This window comes from Eleutherodactylus coqui, chromosome 2, assembly GCF_035609145.1.
Source record: "Eleutherodactylus coqui strain aEleCoq1 chromosome 2, aEleCoq1.hap1, whole genome shotgun sequence".
NCBI classification, from domain to species: domain Eukaryota; kingdom Metazoa; phylum Chordata; class Amphibia; order Anura; family Eleutherodactylidae; genus Eleutherodactylus; species Eleutherodactylus coqui.
The window spans coordinates 8,157,069-8,176,682 of NC_089838.1; the positions used below are offsets into that span (position 1 = coordinate 8,157,069).

The following is a 19,614-nucleotide window of genomic DNA, read 5'->3' on the forward strand; positions in this document are numbered from 1 at the left end:
GGGAGGCAGTTTGGCAGAGTTAAATTATTTCCCCTGCCCGATGGTATCCAGACCTCGGCGTTTACTCGCCGGACCGGGCCATCTGAACCGCCACATGGACGAGAGATGCAGCCGTGACTTGGTCAAGGCTGCCTCTTATTCACGCGATTTTCGGTCGCTCTGTGACCGTGACACAGCCGACCGAGAATCGCTGCGCGGTCCACATTAGGTGAGGCGGTGGTCCGGAACCAGCCCGCAGGCCTTGTGTTTGACTCGTGTGATCTAGAGGTTATGCACAGTATCTCAATGGTAGAAAAAAAATTACACATTTCATTGCAAAATGTTGCTTTATTAGTTTAGCTTTTTTAAATAGGAAGATGGGACGATGCTTCTACAGCGCCACTTATTTCTGCAAGTCAATGTCAGGAGCATGGAGGCCTTATAAGTCTCCTCACACCTTCTAGGTGCTTTCCCTAAGGAGAGATGATACCCTTCTCGACTTCAGGTTTCTGACATGAGTAGTAATTCCAGCGTCTGTCCCTACGAAACAAGTCAGATTCATAGTCAAACAAAGAAAAAGGATGCCGATGGTAAGAGAAATCGTGACACAGTCAATAGTGTTTAAATTACAACCCTAATTTCAGGACACTGTGTAAAATGTAAGGAATAAGGGAAGGCACAGATTTGGAAATCTCATCTAAGCATTTGTCTCATGTGACTTAGTAGAAAAATGACCCTCCAGCTGTTTTTCATTAGTTCCACTCACTTTTCCAGCCTGTCCCCACTTTTTTGAGATGTTTTGTTGACATCAATTTCTAAATGAGTTAATTTTATTTCTAATTAAATTGAAAAATGTCTCACTTTCAAACTCAGCTATGTGTTTGCTGGTCTATTGTAAATTAAATGTGGTTAGATGACACTTCTAAATCCCTGCATTCAGTTTGTATTAACATTTATTTACATTTTACGCAGTGTCCTGACTTTTTTGGAATTGGGGTTGTATATTGACCTACTGACTCATACAGAGATGCTCTATGGGTCCATATTACGACATAATAGCTGGCAAACTTTATGCTATCATATTGTCACAGCTTGTCGATTGCGACAGCGTCGTGGCATGGCGGCCTCGACGCAGGCTCAGACCTGTCAGATTCTTATGCAGGTCAAGGGTTAATGCACACTGTGCAGAGATTGCTGGTTGCTGCCTCTCTATGCTGCATGGGTGCATGCTGACTATTAGTCATACCTGGAAGAAGGTTGGGGTTTCTCTAGTTGCTCTTCCAATCAACAGGTGTGGAGAGCTTTATATTCTTACCCCTCCCTTTACTCCCTGCTGCTTGTTCAATTCTCTACAGGAGAGGTTGGTGTTGGTGCTCTTGTGCCGCATGGACGATACATACAGGCTGTCATCTTCCTGGAGTGGTGCTCACTGTCCTACAGTGCATGGTGTACTACTATTGCATTAAGTGTGAACGTCACCCTGTGCCTGTGCTGAGTGTGGTGTTCAGGTGCCACACAGACGAGACACATATGTTGCCTTAGTGATGTGCTGTAATAACCCACAGAAGCAGAGAGAATACCTCTCTAGTAGGGGTTTTCAGGCACTAAATTCTCCTCAGGGTCATGAATAGTTGATCAGCAGGGGTCCACCACTCCGGATACCTGATGATCAGCTGACCGAATAACAGCATGACGGGCTGTGTTTGGTGTCACTTCTACCCATACCAGGCACAGCGCCACACATTGTATCACCGCTGTGACTAGTATTGCAGCTCAATGGGACTACATTAATGGGACTACGCTGCTCGCAGTTAGCTGACTGAAGAAAGTGACGTCACAAGCCTGAGAAGAGGCCACCAATCACAGGCAGCCCTTCGCCATTCCTTGAATGGCAGCTGAGCGTTGCCTGTGATTAGTCACAGTACTCACAGGCAGTGCTCGGTCCAATCATAGAATTTAGCTGACTGAAGAAAGTGACGTCACAAGCCTGAGAAGAGGCCGCAGCACTCGGGGAATATCCTGAGTAACTATTAATGACCTAAACTGAGGACCTTCGAAAGAGGTATACTATTTGGTTCTACGAGTTAATAAAATACTTAACAGAGACCCCATATGGCAGCATACAGATTGGCCGCTACTATGTAGTAATACGGACCCATAGTTTACTCTTGGAAACCCCCCTTTAACACCTTGTCTGACTCCAACGTCAGTCATGCGTTCGGGAGAAAAATTTTAACAGCAGTGGCAGAGGACTTCTTCATCCCCGCTACAGTCCCCTCATCGTTGAACATTGTGACAGTGCTGTCACAGTGTTCAGTCAGGGGGGTACACCCCACAGTGATGATTTTTTGGGGGGAGGTGGGGCTTGAAATATAAGCCCTTCCCCGAAAATCATCCCAAAAGTCTGTAAAAAATTTTTAAAAACATATATACTCACCTGTCTGCTGCTGTCGTATTCCGGCGGGGTCGGGGGGGGGGGGTCTTGCCGCAGGTCTCCCTGGCTCTGTACTGAAGATCTTTCAGCCAACAGGGATTTAAAAATCCCTGCTGGTTGAAAGCGCTGTCTCTGATTGGCTGAGCACTCAGCCAATCACAGGCAACCCTTCACCATTCCTTGAGTGGCAGTTGAGTGCTGCCTGTGATTGGTCACAGTACTCACAAGCAGTGCTCAGTCCAATCATGGAATTTAATGACTCTGACAGCGGCAGACGGGTGAGTGTATATATTTTTTATTTTTAACACAAGCTAGGGTGAGAAAAGGTCAGTATCCAGGGGAGCCCGGGAGGCAAGCGGCAAGACCCACCAGACTTTGACAGCGGCGGAGAGGTGAGTATATATATTTTAATTTTTAACACAAGCTAAGGATGATTTTTAGGGTACCATTTGGAGAGGTAAGTATATATATGTTTTTCTTTTTTTCACCAGATAGGGATGACTTTCAGAGGAGGGCTTATATTTTAAGCCCTTCCCCCAAAATCACTGCTGGCATTGCCTGCATCCCATTGCATTATATCTCCTAAACTACACTTAATATAAATATGCAAAATGGAGACATTATATTCTGTGTCCAGGTGCAGATACTTACTCTCTGTAGTTGTCATGGTAACTCTGAACCCCAACAAGGTAATAGTTTGGGGGTGCATCCCATCTTAGGTAACTGTCAAAGTCATTGATGTAGCCGCTCCACTTGCAGTTACTTAGAATGGCCGTCTCTCCTTGACAGCAGAGAAATTTCCATCTAGAAAATAATTTTTCATGATTTTTTTAAATTCATTCATTATTAGAGATGAGCGAACACCAAAATGTTCGGGTGTTCGTTATTCGGAACGAACTTCCCGTGATGCTCGAGGGTTCGTTTCGAACAACGAACCCCATTGAAGTCAATGGGCGACCAGAACATTTTTGTATTTCGCCGATGCTCGCTAAGGTTTTCATGTGTGAAAATCTGGGCAATTCAGGAAAGTGATGGGAATGACACAGTGACGGATAGGGCAGGCGAGGGGCTACATGTTGGGCTGCATCTCAAGTTCACAGGTCCCACTATTAAGCCACAATACCGGCAAGAGTGGGCCCCCCCCCTCCCAACAACTTTTACTTCTGAAAAGCCCTCATTAGCATGGCATACCTTTGCTAAGCACCACACTACCTCCAACAAAGCACAATCACTGCCTGCATGACACTCCACTGACACTTCTCCTGGGTTACATGCTGCCCAACCGCCCCCCCTCCCCCCCACAGCGCACACCAAAGTGTCCCTGCGCAGCCTTCAGCTGCCCTCATGCCACACCACGCTCATGTCTATTTAGAATTGCGTCTGCCATGACGAGGGACCGCAGGCACACACTGCAGAGGTTGGCACGGCTAGGCAGCGACCCTCTTTAAAAGTGGCGGAGCGATAGCCCACAATGCTGTACAGAAGCAATGAGAAATAGAATCCTGTGCCACCGCCATCAGGAGCTGCACACGTGGGCATAGCAATGGGGAACCTATGTGCCACACACTATTCATTCTGTCAAGGTGTCTGCATGCCCCAGTCAGACCGGGCTTTTTAATTCATAGACACAGGCAGGTACAACTCCCTATTGTGAAGTCCCTGTCGACCCACAGCATGGGTGGCTCCCTGGAACCCACCGGCGGTACACAGAAATATCCCATTGCATTGCCCAACACAGCTGAGGTAGTAATGTCGTGCTTAATGCAGGTGGGCTTCGGCCCACACTGCATGCCCCAGTCTGACTGGGGTTCTTTATAAGTGTACAGATGTAGTAAAAACTCCGTGTGCACCTACAGCATGGGTGGGTGCCAGGAAGCCACCGGCGGTACATAGAAATATCCCATTGCATTGCCCAACACAGCTGAGGTAGTAATGTTGTGCTTAACCCTTTCCAATCCAATTTGTATATGGTTTTCCTAGGGGGCTTACTCTTTTTCTGCTGTTATACAACGGCGCTATATGCTGGCTAAAGCCAGTACTGCATGAGCTGACACGTAGGATAGGCTCCGACAGCAGAGAGGCTGGCAATATACAGTAAGAGAACCCCGACGGACGTCTACCAACAACGGAGCTGTACAGCCTTAAACCCTAATGTCTTCACAGGTCACACAGTGGACTGGAAAGGGTTAATGCAGGTGGGTTTCGGCCCACACTGCATGCCCCAGTCAGACTGGGGTTCTTTACAAGTGGACACATGTAGGTTTAACTCCCTGTGGACCCACTGCCTGGGTGGGTGCCAGGAAGCCACGGCCGGTACATAGAAATATCCCATTGCATTGCCCAACACAGCTGAGGTAGTAATGTCGTGCGTAATACAGGTGGGCTTCGGCCCACACTGCATGCCCCAGTCAGACGGGTTCTTTAGAAGTGTACAGAAGTATTAAAAACTCAGTGTGCACCTACAGCATGGGTGGCTCCCTGGAACCCACCGGCGGTACACAAAAATATCCCATTGCATTGCCCAACACAGCTGAGGTAGTAATGTCGTGCGTAATGCAGGTGGGCTTCGGCCCACACTGCATGCCCCAGTCAGACTGGGGTTCTTTACAAGTGGACACATGTAGGTTTAACTCCCTGTGGACCCACTGCCTGGGTGGGTGCCAGGAAGCCACGGCCGGTACATAGAAATATCCCATTGCATTGCCCAACACAGCTGAGGTAGTAATGTCGTGCGTAATACAGGTGGGCTTCGGCCCACACTGCATGCCCCAGTCAGACGGGTTCTTTAGAAGTGTACAGAAGTATTAAAAACTCAGTGTGCACCTACAGCATGGGTGGCTCCCTGGAACCCACCGGCGGTACATAAAAATATCCCATTGCATTGCCCAACACAGCTGAGGTAACGTCAGCTGTAATGCAGGTGGGCTAAAAATTAATTTGATTACACTGTAGGCGAGGGCCCACAAAAATTGCTGTATCAACAGTACTAATGTACATCCCAAAAATTGGCCATGGCCAGCCAAGAGGGCAGGTGAAACCCATTAATCGCTTTGGTTAATGTGGCTTAAGTGGTAACTAGGCCTGGAGGCAGCCCAGTGTAACGAAAAATTGGTTCAAGTTAAAGTTCCAATGCTTTTAAGCGCATTGAAACTTATAAAAATTGTTCAGAAAAATTATTTGAGTGAGCCTTGTGGCCCTAAGAAAAATTGCCCGTTCAGCGTGATTACGTGAGGTTTCAGGAGGAGGAGCAGGAGGAGGAGGAGGAGGAATATTAGACACAGATTGATGAAGCAGAAATGTCCCCGTTTTGGATGGTGAGAGAGAACGTAGCTTCCATCCGCGGGTGCAGCCTACGTATTGCTTACGTATCGCTGCTGTCTGCTGGTGGAGAACAGAAGTCTGGGGAAATCCAGCCTTTGTTCATCTTGATGAGTGTTAGCCTGTCGGCACTGTCGGTTGACAAGCGGCTACGCTTATCTGTGATGATTCCCCCAGCCGCACTAAACACCCTCTCCGACAACACGCTAGCCGCAGGACAAGCAAGCACCTCCAGGGCATACAGGGCTAGTTCAGGCCACGTGTCCAGCTTCGACACCCAGTAGTTGTAGGGGGCAGAGGCGTCACCAAGGATGGTCGTGCGATCCGCTACGTACTCCCTCACCATCCTTTTGCAGTGCTCCCGCCGACTCAGCCGTGACTGGGGAGCGGTGACACAGTCTTGGTGGGGAGCCATAAAGCTGGCCAGGCCCTTAAAGACTGTTGCACTGCCTGGGATGTACATGCTGCTCGATCTACGCACATCCCCTGCAACATGGCCCTCGGAACTGCGCCTTCTGCCACTAGCGCTGTCGGCTGGGAATTTTACCATCAGCTTGTCCGCAAGGGTCCTGTGGTATAGCAACACTCTCGAACCCCTTTCCTCTTCGGGAATCAGAGTGGGCAGGTTCTCCTTATACCGTGGATCGAGCAGTGTGTACACCCAGTAATCCGTAGTGGCCAGAATGCGTGCAACGCGAGGGTCACGAGAAAGGCATCCTAACATGAAGTCAGCCATGTGTGCCAGGGTACCTGTACGCAACACATGGCTGTCTTCACTAGGAAGATCACTTTCAGGATCCTCCTCCTCCTCCTCCTCCTCCTCCTCCTCAGGCCATACACGCTGAAAGGATGACAGGCAATCAGCCGGTGTACCGTCAGCAGCGGCCCAAGCTGTCTCTTCCCCCTCCTCCTCATGCTCCTCCTCCTCCTCCTCCTGTACGCGCTGATAAATAGACAGGAGGGTGCCCTGACTATCCAGCGGCATACTGTCTTCCCCCGCCCCCGTTTCCGAGCGCAAAGCAGCTGCCTTTATGGTTTGCAGGGAATTTCTCAAGATGCATAGCAGAGGAATGGTGACGCTAATGATTGTAGCATCGCCGCTCACCACCTGGGTAGACTCCTCAAAATTACCAAGGACATGGCAGATGTCTGCCAACCAGGCCCACTCTTCTGAAAGGAATTGAGGAGGCTGACTCCCACTGCGCCGCCCATGTTGGAGTTGGTATTCGACTATAGCTCTCCGTTGTTCATAGAGCCTGGCCAACATGTGGAGCGTAGAGTTCCACCGTGTGGGCACGTCGCACAGCAGTCGGTGCACTGGCAGCTTAAAGTGATGTTGCAGGGTGCGCAGGGTGGCAGCGTCCGTGTGGGACTTGCGGAAATGTGCGCAGAGCCGGCGCGCCTTTACGAGCAGGTCTGACAAGCGTGGGTAGCTTTTCAGAAACCGCTGAACCACCAAATTAAAGACGTGGGCCAGGCATGGCACGTGCGTGAGGCTGCCGAGCTGCAGAGCCGCCACCAGGTTACGGCCGTTGTCACACACGACCATGCCCGGTTGGAGGCTCAGCGGCGCAAGCCAGCGGTCGGTCTGCTGTGTCAGACCCTGCAGCAGTTCGTGGGCCGTGTGCCTCTTATCGCCTAAGCTGAGTAGTTTCAGCACGGCCTGCTGACGCTTGCCCACCGCTGTGCTGCCACACCGCGCGACACCGACTGCTGGCGACATGCTGCTGCTAACACATCTAGATTGTGAGACAGAGGAGGAGGAGGAGGAGGAGGGTGCTTTAGTGGAGGAAGCATACACCTCCGCAGATACCAGCACCGAGCTGGGGCCCGCAATTCTGGGGGTGGGTAGGACGTGAGCGGTCCCAGGCTCTGACTCTGTCCCAGCCTCCACTAAATTCACCCAATGTGCCGTCAGGGAGATGTAGTGGCCCTGCCCGCCTGTGCTTGTCCACGTGTCCGTAGTTAAGTGGACCGTGGCAGTAACCGCGTTGGTGAGGGCGCGCACAATGTTGCGGGAGACGTGGTCGTGCAGGGCTGGGACGGCACATCGGGAAAAGTAGTGGCGACTGGGAACTGAGTAGCGCGGGGCCGCCGCCTCCATGATACTTTTGAAGGACTCCGTTTCCACAACCCTATATGGCAGCATCTCAAGGCTGATGAATTTTGCGATGCGGACGGTTAACGTTTGAGCGTGCGGGTGCGTGGCGGCGTACTTGCGCTTGCGCTCGAACACTTGCGCAAGCGACGGCTGAACGGTGCGCTGAACTACACTGCTGGATGGGGCCGAGGACAGCGGAGATGAGGGTGTGGGTGCAGGCCATGAGGCGGTAGTGCCTGTGTCCTGAGAGGGGGGTTGCATCTCAGTGGCAGGTTGGGGCACAGGGGGAGAGGCAGGGGTGCAAACCGGAGGCGGTGAACGGCCTTCGTCCCACCTTGCGGGGTGCTTGGCCATCATATGTCTGCGCATGGTGGTGGTGGTGAGGCTGTTGGTGTTGGCTCCCCGGCTGAGCTTTGCGCGACAAAGGTTGCACACCACTGTTCGTCGGTCGTCAGGCGTCTCTGTGAAAAACTGCCAGACCTTAGAGCACCTCGGCCTCCGCAGGGTGGCATGGCGCGAGGGGGCGCTTTGGGAAACACTTGGTGGATTATTCGGTCTGGCCCTGCCTCTACCCCTGGCCACCGCACTGCCTCTTGCAACCTGCCCTGCTGATGCCCTTGACTCCCCCTCTGAAGACCTGTCCTCCTGAGTAAGCGTTGCACACCAGGTGGGGTCAGTCACCTCATCGTCCTGCTGCTCTTCCTCCGAATCCTCTGTGCGCTGCTCCCTGGGACTTACTGCCCTTACTACTACCTCACTGCAAGACAACTGTGTCTGATCGTCATCGTCCTCCTCACCCACAGAAAGTTGTTGAGACAGTTGGCGGAAGTCCCCAGCCTCTTCCCCCGGACCCCGGGAACTTTCGAATGGTTGGGCATCAGTGACGATAAACTCCTCTGGTGGGAGAGGAACCGCTGCTGCCCAATCTAAGCAGGGGCCCGAGAACAGTTCCTGGGAGTGTTCCCGCTCCTGAGCAGGTGTCATTGTAGTGGACTGAGGAGGCTGGGAGGAAGGAGGAGCAGCAGACAGAGGATTCGGATTGGCAGCAGTGGACGGCGCAGAACTGCGGGTAGACGATAGGTTGCTCGAAGCACTTTCTGCCATCCAGGACAGGACCTGCTCACACTGCTCATTTTCTAATAACCGTCTCCCGCGTGGACCCATTAATTGGGCGATGAATGTGGGGACGCCAGAAACGTGCCTCTCTCCTAATCGCGCAGCAGACAGCTGCGACACACCTGGATCAGGAGCTTGGCCTGTGCCCACACCCTCACTTGGCCCTCCGCGTCCTCGGCCACGTCCACGTCCACGTCCTCTAGGCTTACCCCTACCCCTCAGCATGCTGTATTACCAGTGATTAGATTTCCCAGGCAGGAAATAAATTGGCGCAAGACTGCAGGCCAAATATAATTTTTGCCCTTTTTGGAAAACGAAAGGCCCCACTGCCTCTAGTGAATGAATTATCTAAGTTTAATAACTGTGCTGTGTCCCTGCTTATGTGTCACAGAACGTGAGGGTAGCAGAGTTATTATAACTCTTGGAGAGCAGGTATTTTTTTTCCCAATTAAGGAAAGCAAATGGCGAACCCAGCAGTAAAGCGTAGCTGGCTGCGTATGATTTAGCAATGTTTTTCACGCAGCTCACACGTCTACACAGGCGTAAGGACGGACACAGGCTGGACAAATAGATTTGTTTTCAGTTTTTTCCCACCAACAGGCAGCACTGCGTATATTCAATGAACCTGCGAAGTTTAATAACTGCGCTGTGTCCCTGCTTATGTGTCACAGAACGTGAGGGTAGCAGAGTTATTATAACTCTTGGAGAGCAGGTATTTTTTTTTCCCAATTAAGGAAAGCAAATGGCGAACCCAGCAGTAAAGCGTAGCTGGGTGCGTATGATTTAGCAATGTTTTTCACGCAGCTCACACGTCTACACAGGCGTAAGGACGGACACAGGCTGGACAAATAGATTTGTTTTCAGTTTTTTCCCACCAACAGGCAGCACTGCGTATATTCAATGAACCTGCGAAGTTTAATAACTGCGCTGTGTCCCTGCTTATGTGTCACAGAACGTGAGGGTAGCAGAGTTATTATAACTCTTGGAGAGCAGGTATTTTTTTTCCCAATTAAGGAAAGCAAATGGCGAACCCAGCAGTAAAGCGTAGCTGGCTGCGTATGATTTAGCAATGTTTTTCACGCAGCTCACACGTCTACACAGGCGTAAGGACGGACACAGGCTGGACAAATAGATTTGTTTTCAGTTTTTTCCCACCAACAGGCAGCACTGCGTATATTCAATGAACCTGCGAAGTTTAATAACTGCGCTGTGTCCCTGCTTATGTGTCACAGAACGTGAGGGTAGCAGAGTTATTATAACTCTTGGAGAGCAGGTATTTTTTTTCCCAATTAAGGAAAGCAAATGGCGAACCCAGCAGTAAAGCGTAGCTGGGTGCGTATGATTTAGCAATGTTTTTCACGCAGCTCACACGTCTCCACAGGCGTAAGGACGGACACAGGCTGGACAAATAGATTTGTTTTCAGTTTTTTCCCACCAACAGGCAGCACTGCGTATATTCTATGAATAATAACTGTGTTGTGGCCCTGCCTATACAATTCTTTCCCTGCAGTATCAATGGAGGGTGCAATGCTCTGCAGAGGCGATTTTGAGAAGCCCAAAAAAAATGCAGCACAGCCAACAGCAGCCTGGACAGTACTGCACACGGATAAATATGGCCCTAGAAACGACCGTTGAGGTTCTTGAAGGCTACACTCACTCCTAACACTCTCCCTGCCTATGCAGCACTTCTGTCCCTAATGCCAGGTGCAACGGTCTGCAGAGGCGATTTTGAGAAAAAAAAAAAAATCCCACTGCTAACAGCAGCCAACACACAGCTATCAGTGGCCCTAATAAGGACCTTTGGGGGGTCTTGAAGCCTACACTAACTACCAATTCTTTCCCTACAGCAGCTCCGGTATAAACAGCACTGTCCCTCATCTAACTCACACCGCATCTGAGGCGAGCCGCGGGAGGGGCCGACTTTTATATTAGGCGAACACCTGATCTCGCCAGCCACTCACAGCAGGGGGGTGGTATAGGGCTTAAACGTTGCAGGGGGAAGTTGTAATGCCTTCCCTGTCTTTCAATTGGCCAGAAAAGCGCGCTAACGTCTCAGGGAAGGAAGTGAAAGTAACCAGAACACCGCATGGTGTTCGTCACGAATAACGAACATCCCGAACACCCTAATATTCGCACGAATATCAAGCTCGGACGAACGCGTTCGCTCATCTCTATTCATTATGCAACTCTACTCCCAGGGTTGCTGTGTGTTTGTAGTGGCAGCAGGGGCCTTTTGAAAAGCCTGTGGCATGGCTGATAGAATGCCTGTCAGATTGTAATATGATGTAATCCTATGGTATTGCATAACACTGTAGGAGCAATCAAAACATCACAAGTTCTTGTCCCCTCTGGGGACTAAAAACTAAAAATAAGTTTTACTAAATATTTAAAAAAGTTAGGGGCAATAAATGTACAAAATAAAATGTTTGCCATATTTATAATAAATGTTTAGTATATGCATATTTAGTATTGCTTCATCGGTAAAAGTCAGATCTATCAAAGTAACACGCTGTTTACCGCGCACGGTGAATGTCGTCAGAAAAACAAAATAACGCATCTTTTGGTCACCCCATATGAAAGAAAAAAATAGAATAAAAAGCGATCAAAATGCTACCAATAGAATCTACAGGACGCCCCACAAAAAATGAGCCCTCGCACAACTATGTCGACAGAAAAACAAAAAAGTTATGTCTGTGAGAAGATGGCGGCAGAAAATACTTAAAAAAATGCAAATATCTTTGAAAAAAAATGAAAGTAGTACAGAAAAAAAAACGACATAAATTTGGTATTGTAGTAATCGCACTGAGCCATAGAATAAAGTTATCGCGCCATTTCTGTTGCAGTGTGTGCACCGTAGAAACAAGACGCAGCCAAAGATGGTGGAATTTCATTTTTTTCTGATTTCACTCCACTTGGAATTTTTTTTAAGTTTTTTTCAGTACATTATAGGGTACCATTAAAAAATACAACTTGTCCCGCTAAAAACAAGCCCCGAGACATTTACAGCGATGGATAAATGAAAGAGTTACTTTTTTTTTTTTTAAAAGAGGAAAGGAAAAACTGAAAATGATTTTTGGGTGTAGAATCCGAATTTACCTTTAAAAATAATGTATGACGTAAGGCTTTTATGTAATTTAGATTTTTTTCAATTTTTTTTAAAAAGGTTTTTTTTGTGTTTGCGCTCATTTTCTGGTGAATTATTTATATAAAATGAAATCAGTGACTGAGCTAAACTCTTTATTTGAATGTAATACATAGTGGAGGAAGTTCTAAAAATGGTCACTAGATGGCAGAACAATGTAGTTGAGCAGGAAGGTTACCGACATGAGCCTATCTGTACTGCTGTTTAGTGTTTGTTGTAATCTGCATGTAGCCCTTCTTCTCTTCATTCTTACCTCAGCTTATCGGTATTTTGTGAGTTTTATTTACAAATACATTAACAGAAAAACATGATTGAGTTCTGAGTCTTATATTTTTTTTGTATTTAAAACCAGGCAATATTTGGCAATTCTGTATTATTGTCCATGTAATAGTCTATGTATCTCAGATGTGATGCGATAGATAGAATCTGATTCTTTCACTGAATTCAGCAGCTCCAAATTAGTTAAATCAACCTGTTTCCAAATCAGATACAGAATTTTTTTTTATTTGTTGACCAGTGTTATCAAACTACTAACGATGACCGACCTATCCGTCAGTGCATGAGTGAGTGAGTGACTTACATGCTCCGCTCCTGATCACATGACCATAATGTCATCAAAGGTCCTTCATCCCCAGTGAGTGAGCTACATGCCCCACCCCTGATTACATGATGGTGACATCATCGCAGGTCCTGTACGCACACAGCTGCTGTTTGTTAGTATTCCATAGCAACTGAGGCCGCAGAGGGTTTTTAGTCTGCCCGTAATCTGCACAAGGATGCAGGACCTTTGATGAGATCACCGTCATGTGATAACGGGTGGATCATGCAACTCCATCACTGGCGATGAAAGACCTTTGATGACATCACTGTTATTCACTCGGGATGAGCATCATCGTTATGTGATCAGGGGAGGAGCAGGATTGTGACGTCATCACAGGTCCTTCATCTCCACTGCCGTGCTGCTTCTGATCACTGTTGTGTGGGATGAACAATGTATGTAGCAGTGCTGTGTGTATGACGTGCATGCAGCAGAGCTGTGTGTGTGACGTGCATGTAGCAGTGCTGTGTGTTTGACGTGCATGTAGCAGAGCTGTGTGTGTTATGTGCATGTAGCAGAACTGTGTGTTTGACGTGCATGTAGCAGAGCTGTGTGTGTTATGTGCATGTAGCAGAACTGTGTGTTTGACGTGCATGTAGCAGAGCTGTGTGTGTTATGTGCATGTAGCAGAACTGTGTGTTTGACGTGCATGTAGCAGAGCTGTGTGTTTGACGTGCATCAAACACTGGTACTATGATTTCCTAATCACTACTAGTAGCCATATATGGGTGAAAAAAATGTTAAAAACTAATGGGATAACAGTCATAAATTGCTCAAATTACTGAACTGAACATTTCTTTTACCTTCTGTCTTCTTTGCGATTATCATGGTAACTGTTCATTCCACTTAAAACAGTGCCGAATGGACAGATATAATTTAACTCTTCATCAAAGTCATTGGCGTAACCCGACCAGGAACAGTAAGTTACGTTATTAAAGGTGTTTTGACAGCTGAAATCCCAGAGACGATCCTCATGCTTATCGCTATGGGCACTGGTGAAAGGTATAAGAGGCTGTTAGTACAATGATTGGTAATGGTATATGAGTAAACATATAGTATCAGAGACACATTACTGCTCCAGCGGGGCTGTCACACTGCATATTTGCCTACCCATGGTCGCAGTGTCGTGGTTATAGGTATCTCAGAAGTTTTAATTGCAACCTGACCCCCAAGCCTAGGGGCCCAAGGGCCCCCTCACCACAGTCACCGATCCCCGATGAAGCTCCGACCAGGAAGATTACAGGTTGTTGTCTTACTCACGCTATTGTACAGTAGTCTGTCATATTGTCTTGAATTATAGCACTGGTCGGCTCCTCTCACCTCTCCAAAGCACATACACCCTCCTACTCTCTGTTCTGGAGAGGGCAGAGGAGCTGATCAGAGCTATCAGAGATCCTGTGATAGACTGTGGTGCAGCAACGTGAGTAATGCAGCAACCTGTAATTCTCCTGGCCCCGAGGCCAGAAGGGGGTCCAAACTCAGCATGAAAGGGGGGGGGGGACAGAGGAGAGGCCACCCATAGCATAGGGGTATTGCAGAAGGGGGTCTGCACTCAGCATGAGGGGGGCACAGAAGAGAGGCCACCCTAAGCATGGGTGGGAGTACAGAAGGGAGGCCACCTTGAGCATGGGTGGGAGTACAGAAGGGAGGCCACCTTGAGCATGGGTGGGAGCACAGAAGAGAGGTCACCTTGAGCATGGGTGGGAGTACAGAAGGGAGGCCACCTTGAGCATGGGTGGGAGCACAGAAGAGAGGCCACCTTGAGCATGGGTGGGAGCACAGAAGGGAGGCCACCTTGAGCATGGGTGGGAGCACAGAAGGAGGTTCACACAATATGAAGTGGCACAGAAAGGCAGACACAATGACAATGAAGAGGACTCAGAAGGGTGATCTCCCTGACCATGAGGGGGGCTCAGACGGGGCCTTCCTGACCATGAGCGAGACATTTTTGGGAGAGAGGAGGTTAAGGCATATGGCTAGCATTATCTATAGCTGTTAATGCTGGCTTAAAAGACCCAGTGACGCAGAGTAAAGTTCTTTTTCACAGCTATGAAGGGAAATTGTGAGAAGAGGCCCAAGCTGAACTTTCACACCAGCGCCCATGATCCTCTAACTACACCTCTGCATGGGTGTAACCAAAGGTTTCAGTCAGCATGTAAATCACAGGCTGCTGCAGCCAATCACAGAACTCAGAGTTTTACCATTTTAGTAAGTGTGCCCCCAATCGTGGCTTCTTAGTAACAGTGCTGCCAAGGATGGCTCCTTACCCTAATCAGGTCTTCTGGCCCCCAGCGTTGCTATCATCAAACTTTGTGTCACCGTCATTCAGTCACAAACTCCGGCCGCATCAGAGCCCGACTGCTTGTCTGCAGCGCTATGTGAACACTAGGTAGGCCCCCTGCACACAGGCGGAAATTCCGTGGTGGTATTTCCCGCAGAATTTCCGTCCATGCCCGCCTGCATAGGATTGCATTAGATAACGCAATCCTAGGCAGATGTGATCTGTCCATGTGAAAACAAATCGCGGCATGTTCTATTTCTCGGAAACCCGCACAGAAATGTCAGTGGTGACGGGCCGGCTCCTCTCTGCACATGCGCCGGCTGGCTGGCAGCCAGCACACAGCACAAAGAGGAGACGCCAGGAGTGGGTAAGCCGCAGGGCTGTGCCGGGGCACGGGTCCGCATCCCGATGCAAGAATTTTTGCAGTGGCATCCGACCCAGCCGTCTGCAGGTGGCCTTAGTCTAGTAAGTCGGGTTCTTATGTTACCTGCCGGGTTAGATGACTGAGCAGCGGGGACTTTGTCTCATCACCACTCAGTCACCTAAGGACTCATGCACATAGGCATATTGTCACCTCATATTACGCATGCATATCCAGTGCATAACATGTGGTGAATGGAGCCAATGGATGTCTATGAACTTTCATTCTTCCATTCGCACCTGCGTTGAAACTGTGAGGGACATCTATATAAAACGCAGGAGAAATAAATCGCAGCATGCTCTATTTCTCCCGTTTTCTACAGAGCCCTGGAAGGGTTGTGTATTTAAATGCTGCCTCTTCGCAATGCCTGTGGCAGGGGTTTGATGCGGAGCCCCATGAGGGATTTGAAAATAACAAAAAGTCACACTTACCTTGCAGGAATTCTGCCTTCCAATAGGTGGCCCTGTGGGGATATTGTTCCATCTCCCTTATTTGCATATTACCCAGAGGAGCATGAATAGCCTTATAAGTCTCCTCACTCACCTTCTAGGTGCTCTCCTTAAGGAGAAAAGATAGCATTCCTGGCATCAAAGTCCCAGGCATGCGCAGTGCCTATCGCAGTCCATACGCGGTCTTCTGCCGCGGAGAGTAGGGACTACGATGGGAGTCTCACAGTGTTGTGCTCATACGGCCATGTGAACAGGCTCTAAGGCTGCATTTACACAGACGATATTCTCTGACGAGTTTTTTGCGTTCCGAGAATCTCAGGTTCAACTCACTATCGGCCTCATCTAGCAGTGTCAAGAGCCCAGCTGCCCCTCGCTCAGACCAAGCTGCAGGCACGAACGAGGACTCTGGCTCTCGCTGCCCGGTTAGGTAACTTACCAGCGGTGAGATGAAGTTCATGGTGATTGCAACAGTAGGTGGGTAGAAGCACTATAGTACAGGAGTACAGCAGACATCTTAATGTGGTGGTGGGGCTCATGGCCCCGCTAGCTTAGAGGCCGGGTCGCAGTTGAGTCCCGATAGCTACACAACTGCTGACACTGTCAAGATATTTTACCCACAAAATCAGAATGAATCAAACGCATTTCAGTCCTTCTTCATACAAGAATAAATTGACCAAAAATGAATAATACTTCTTGTACCTCCCAACATCTTCTCCTCCTTTACTGTGCTAACTATCCAGGCCACTTAGAACAATGGGCCCACAACATTTGGTCTAACAGGATTTCCCAGGGGCTCTCCGCCCCCCAAGCTATGCCCCAGGGAGATCTCTATGAAGAACTTCCAGGTTGGTTTTGCCTTACCTGATAATTTGGCTAATGCTCTGATGATTCTGACACGCATAGTTGAGATTTTGATCATAGTCATTGACCCATCGGTCTAAAGGAAATAAAGCAAGTACATTATAATTGTTGATTGACATTTAGACTAGAGCAAATAATCAAAGGTCTACACACCGTGCATCTACTGTCGGCCCATTGGAGACTAGGGCTCTGGTCTTCGTTGGTGCCTTCTGCATTACTATTGGGAGGTAATAAGCTGTTCTGGACTCCCGTCTTCAACTACATTGTTAGCAAACAAGGGGATGAAGAATCCACCACATGTTCAAAGGGCAAGGAGGAGAAAAACCCCTTGGTCCCTTATGATCTGGGCTATAAGACCAAACATTGTAGTGGGAAGTCCATTTTGATCTTCTCTATGGGGTCTCTGACTTATATATCCAGCATTGTATTCAATTCTAAACACCAAATACATACTTAGGTTGAAAAAGAAGGTAAACCTACTCATATAGAAGAGAAGGGCATAAATAATAGTTCCCTAACATATTTTGTTATTGGAGTAGTTCCCTTTACAAGCAGGAATGCACCAAAAACAGACCAGGGCAGCAGAAGCCTCAGCAACGGGTCAAACCGATCTCCTTGCAGTTTCCTATTTGTCCATACAGTTTTATGACAGTCTGCCTCTGTTGTGCTGTAGCAGAATACAGGCTTCCGCAAACTACATTCTGCTGTACAAAGGTAGAAATGTCAATCATCCACAGCCCGGAAAACTGCAAGAGGACTCGTCACTGGATAAAAAGAGCGCAGCTCGCTGAATAGCTCTACAGCTGCTGCCCACTAACTCTTACCCCATTCCTTTCCACCCTGGGGAAACACTCTTAGGTATGGCTCCCAACATTCTCAATGTGTCAAATGGATGGTGCCCACCGCTCACTATCAAAAAAAAGCCTAATCGCCCATTGCCACTGAGACCACCCACTTGATGCACTGGGACTGAACCTAAGAAGAGCACGTCTGGACAAAGGGAGGTGAGTTTGGGAAGGAGTGGGTGGGGAAACAGGAATAGAGACAGTGGGGCAGTGGATGAAGAGCTATGCAGCCAGCCCTGCTGACTATCCCATGACAGGTTGTCTTTAATATAGGATCACTCTTACTTGTTGGAGTTGGGGAATTGCTGGTTATAGTGTTAGTATTATGCAGTGAGCATAAAATAGACATCAACATTACCTTGAGGAGCTGCAGAAACCACAGCAAACCCTAGCAGTAGAGCCAGAAGCACCTGCATGATGGCGGTGCTAGACAGGGAAAAATCCTGGTCCCGTAAAGAGTCTGGAGGTGTCAGTAAGTAGAGGAGTTGTTTGTGGATCTGAGCTCTAGATGATTTATATACACCAGAGTCAAGGAGGATTATTACACATTAACTAGTTGTCCTTCAGTCAGCAGCATTAATACTGATACGCCCCACAATATGATGTTTTCTTGCAGCTGTGCATTGGTATATCCATGGCTTCTGAGACCTAAACCATTACATTTAACCCCTTAAGAATGCGGCCCTTTTTTTCCCACTTTCGTTTTTTCCTTCCCCCTTTTTTTAAAAAAGATTGTGCTTTGTGAGAACAAAGTGTGGTTGACCACAATTAAAGCGACATTCACATTCATTAGACAATTCAGAGCCCACAGTCTTTTATGGAGTGTACAACCTCTGTACACTGCAATACCTACCTAATGCACTTCATTATTAATGACCTATCTTCAGGATAGGTCATTAATAGCTAATCAGGATCCCACTCGAGTGTTGCGCCCTCTTCTCAGGCATGTGACGTCACTTTCATCAGTCAACTGGACTGAGAGCAACGCAGTCCCATTAACCCCTTAAAGACACAGCCTTTATTTTCCAATTTTGTTTTTTCTTCCCCCCTTTTAAAAAATCATAACTTTTTTATTTATCCATTGCTGTCTGCGGGTTTTTTTGCGGGACGGGTTGTATTTCTCAATGGTTCTATTTAATGTACCATATAATGTACTGAAAAACTTTAAAAAAGTGAAGTCAAATGGAAAAAAACGAAATTCCGCAATCTTTGGATTCGTCTTGTTTCTACGGCGTACACACTGCAACAAAAATTACCTGAAAACTTTATTCTATAGGTCAGTACGATTACTACGATACCAAGTTTATGTATATATATATATACTTATTTTTTTTTTTTTTTTTGCTGTACTATTTTTTTTTTTTTTTAAGATATTTAATTTTTTTAAATTATTTTCTGCTGGCATCTTCTGACAGCCATAACTTTTTTATTTTTCCATCCACACAGGTGTGCGAGGGCTCGTTTTTTGTGCTGCATCCTGTTGTTTCTATTGGTACCATTTTTGAATACATATGAATTTTTGATCGTTTTTTATAACATTTTTTTCATGAAGACGGTGTGATTTAAAAAAAACGCAATTTTGGCACAATTTTTTTCTAACATAGTCCTCCATGCGGGATAAATAATGCATTTCTTTGATAGATCGGACTCTTACGGACGCAGCGATACCAAACATGTTTTTTTGCTTTATAATTTAGATTACTAGATTGACCCGAAGTTCGCAATGTGAACATAAAATGTTTCAAAAATGATGAACTTCTAAATCTGCTGGTTAGGTGATTATTTAGAGCGTCACTTTGTATTTGGAACAGATATCTAATATAAAAAAAGTCTACAGGTCTCTCTCTGCTTGTCTGTCTCTCTCATTGTCTGTCTCTCTCTGTCTGTTTGTCTCTCTATCCGTCTCTTTAGTTGTCTGTCTGTCTCTCTCTTTGTGTCTCGGTATTGCTCTGTCTCTCTCTATGACTCTCTCTCTCTGTCTATCTCTCTATCGCTCTCTCTGGGTCTCTCCATCGATTTCTCTAAGTCTTTCTATCGTCGCGCTCTCATTCTGTTTGTCTATAGCTCTC

At 47.6% G+C, this 19,614-nt stretch overlaps 1 protein-coding gene across 1 annotated transcript; it reads right to left on the reverse strand.

Moving 5' to 3' along the window:
* Positions 1-313: 313 nt before the first annotated feature.
* Positions 314-18,143, reverse strand: LOC136611039 (hemagglutinin/amebocyte aggregation factor-like). The gene is made up of 5 exons (XM_066590291.1): positions 17,904-18,143; positions 16,701-16,776; positions 13,492-13,680; positions 3,065-3,217; positions 314-519 (listed from the first exon to the last, which is right to left on the reverse strand). The coding sequence occupies exons 1-5, from the start codon at positions 17,959-17,961 to the stop codon at positions 453-455; spliced, it is 543 nt and encodes a 180-aa protein (XP_066446388.1). The 5' UTR covers positions 17,962-18,143; the 3' UTR covers positions 314-452.
* Positions 18,144-19,614: the final 1,471 nt, after the last annotated feature.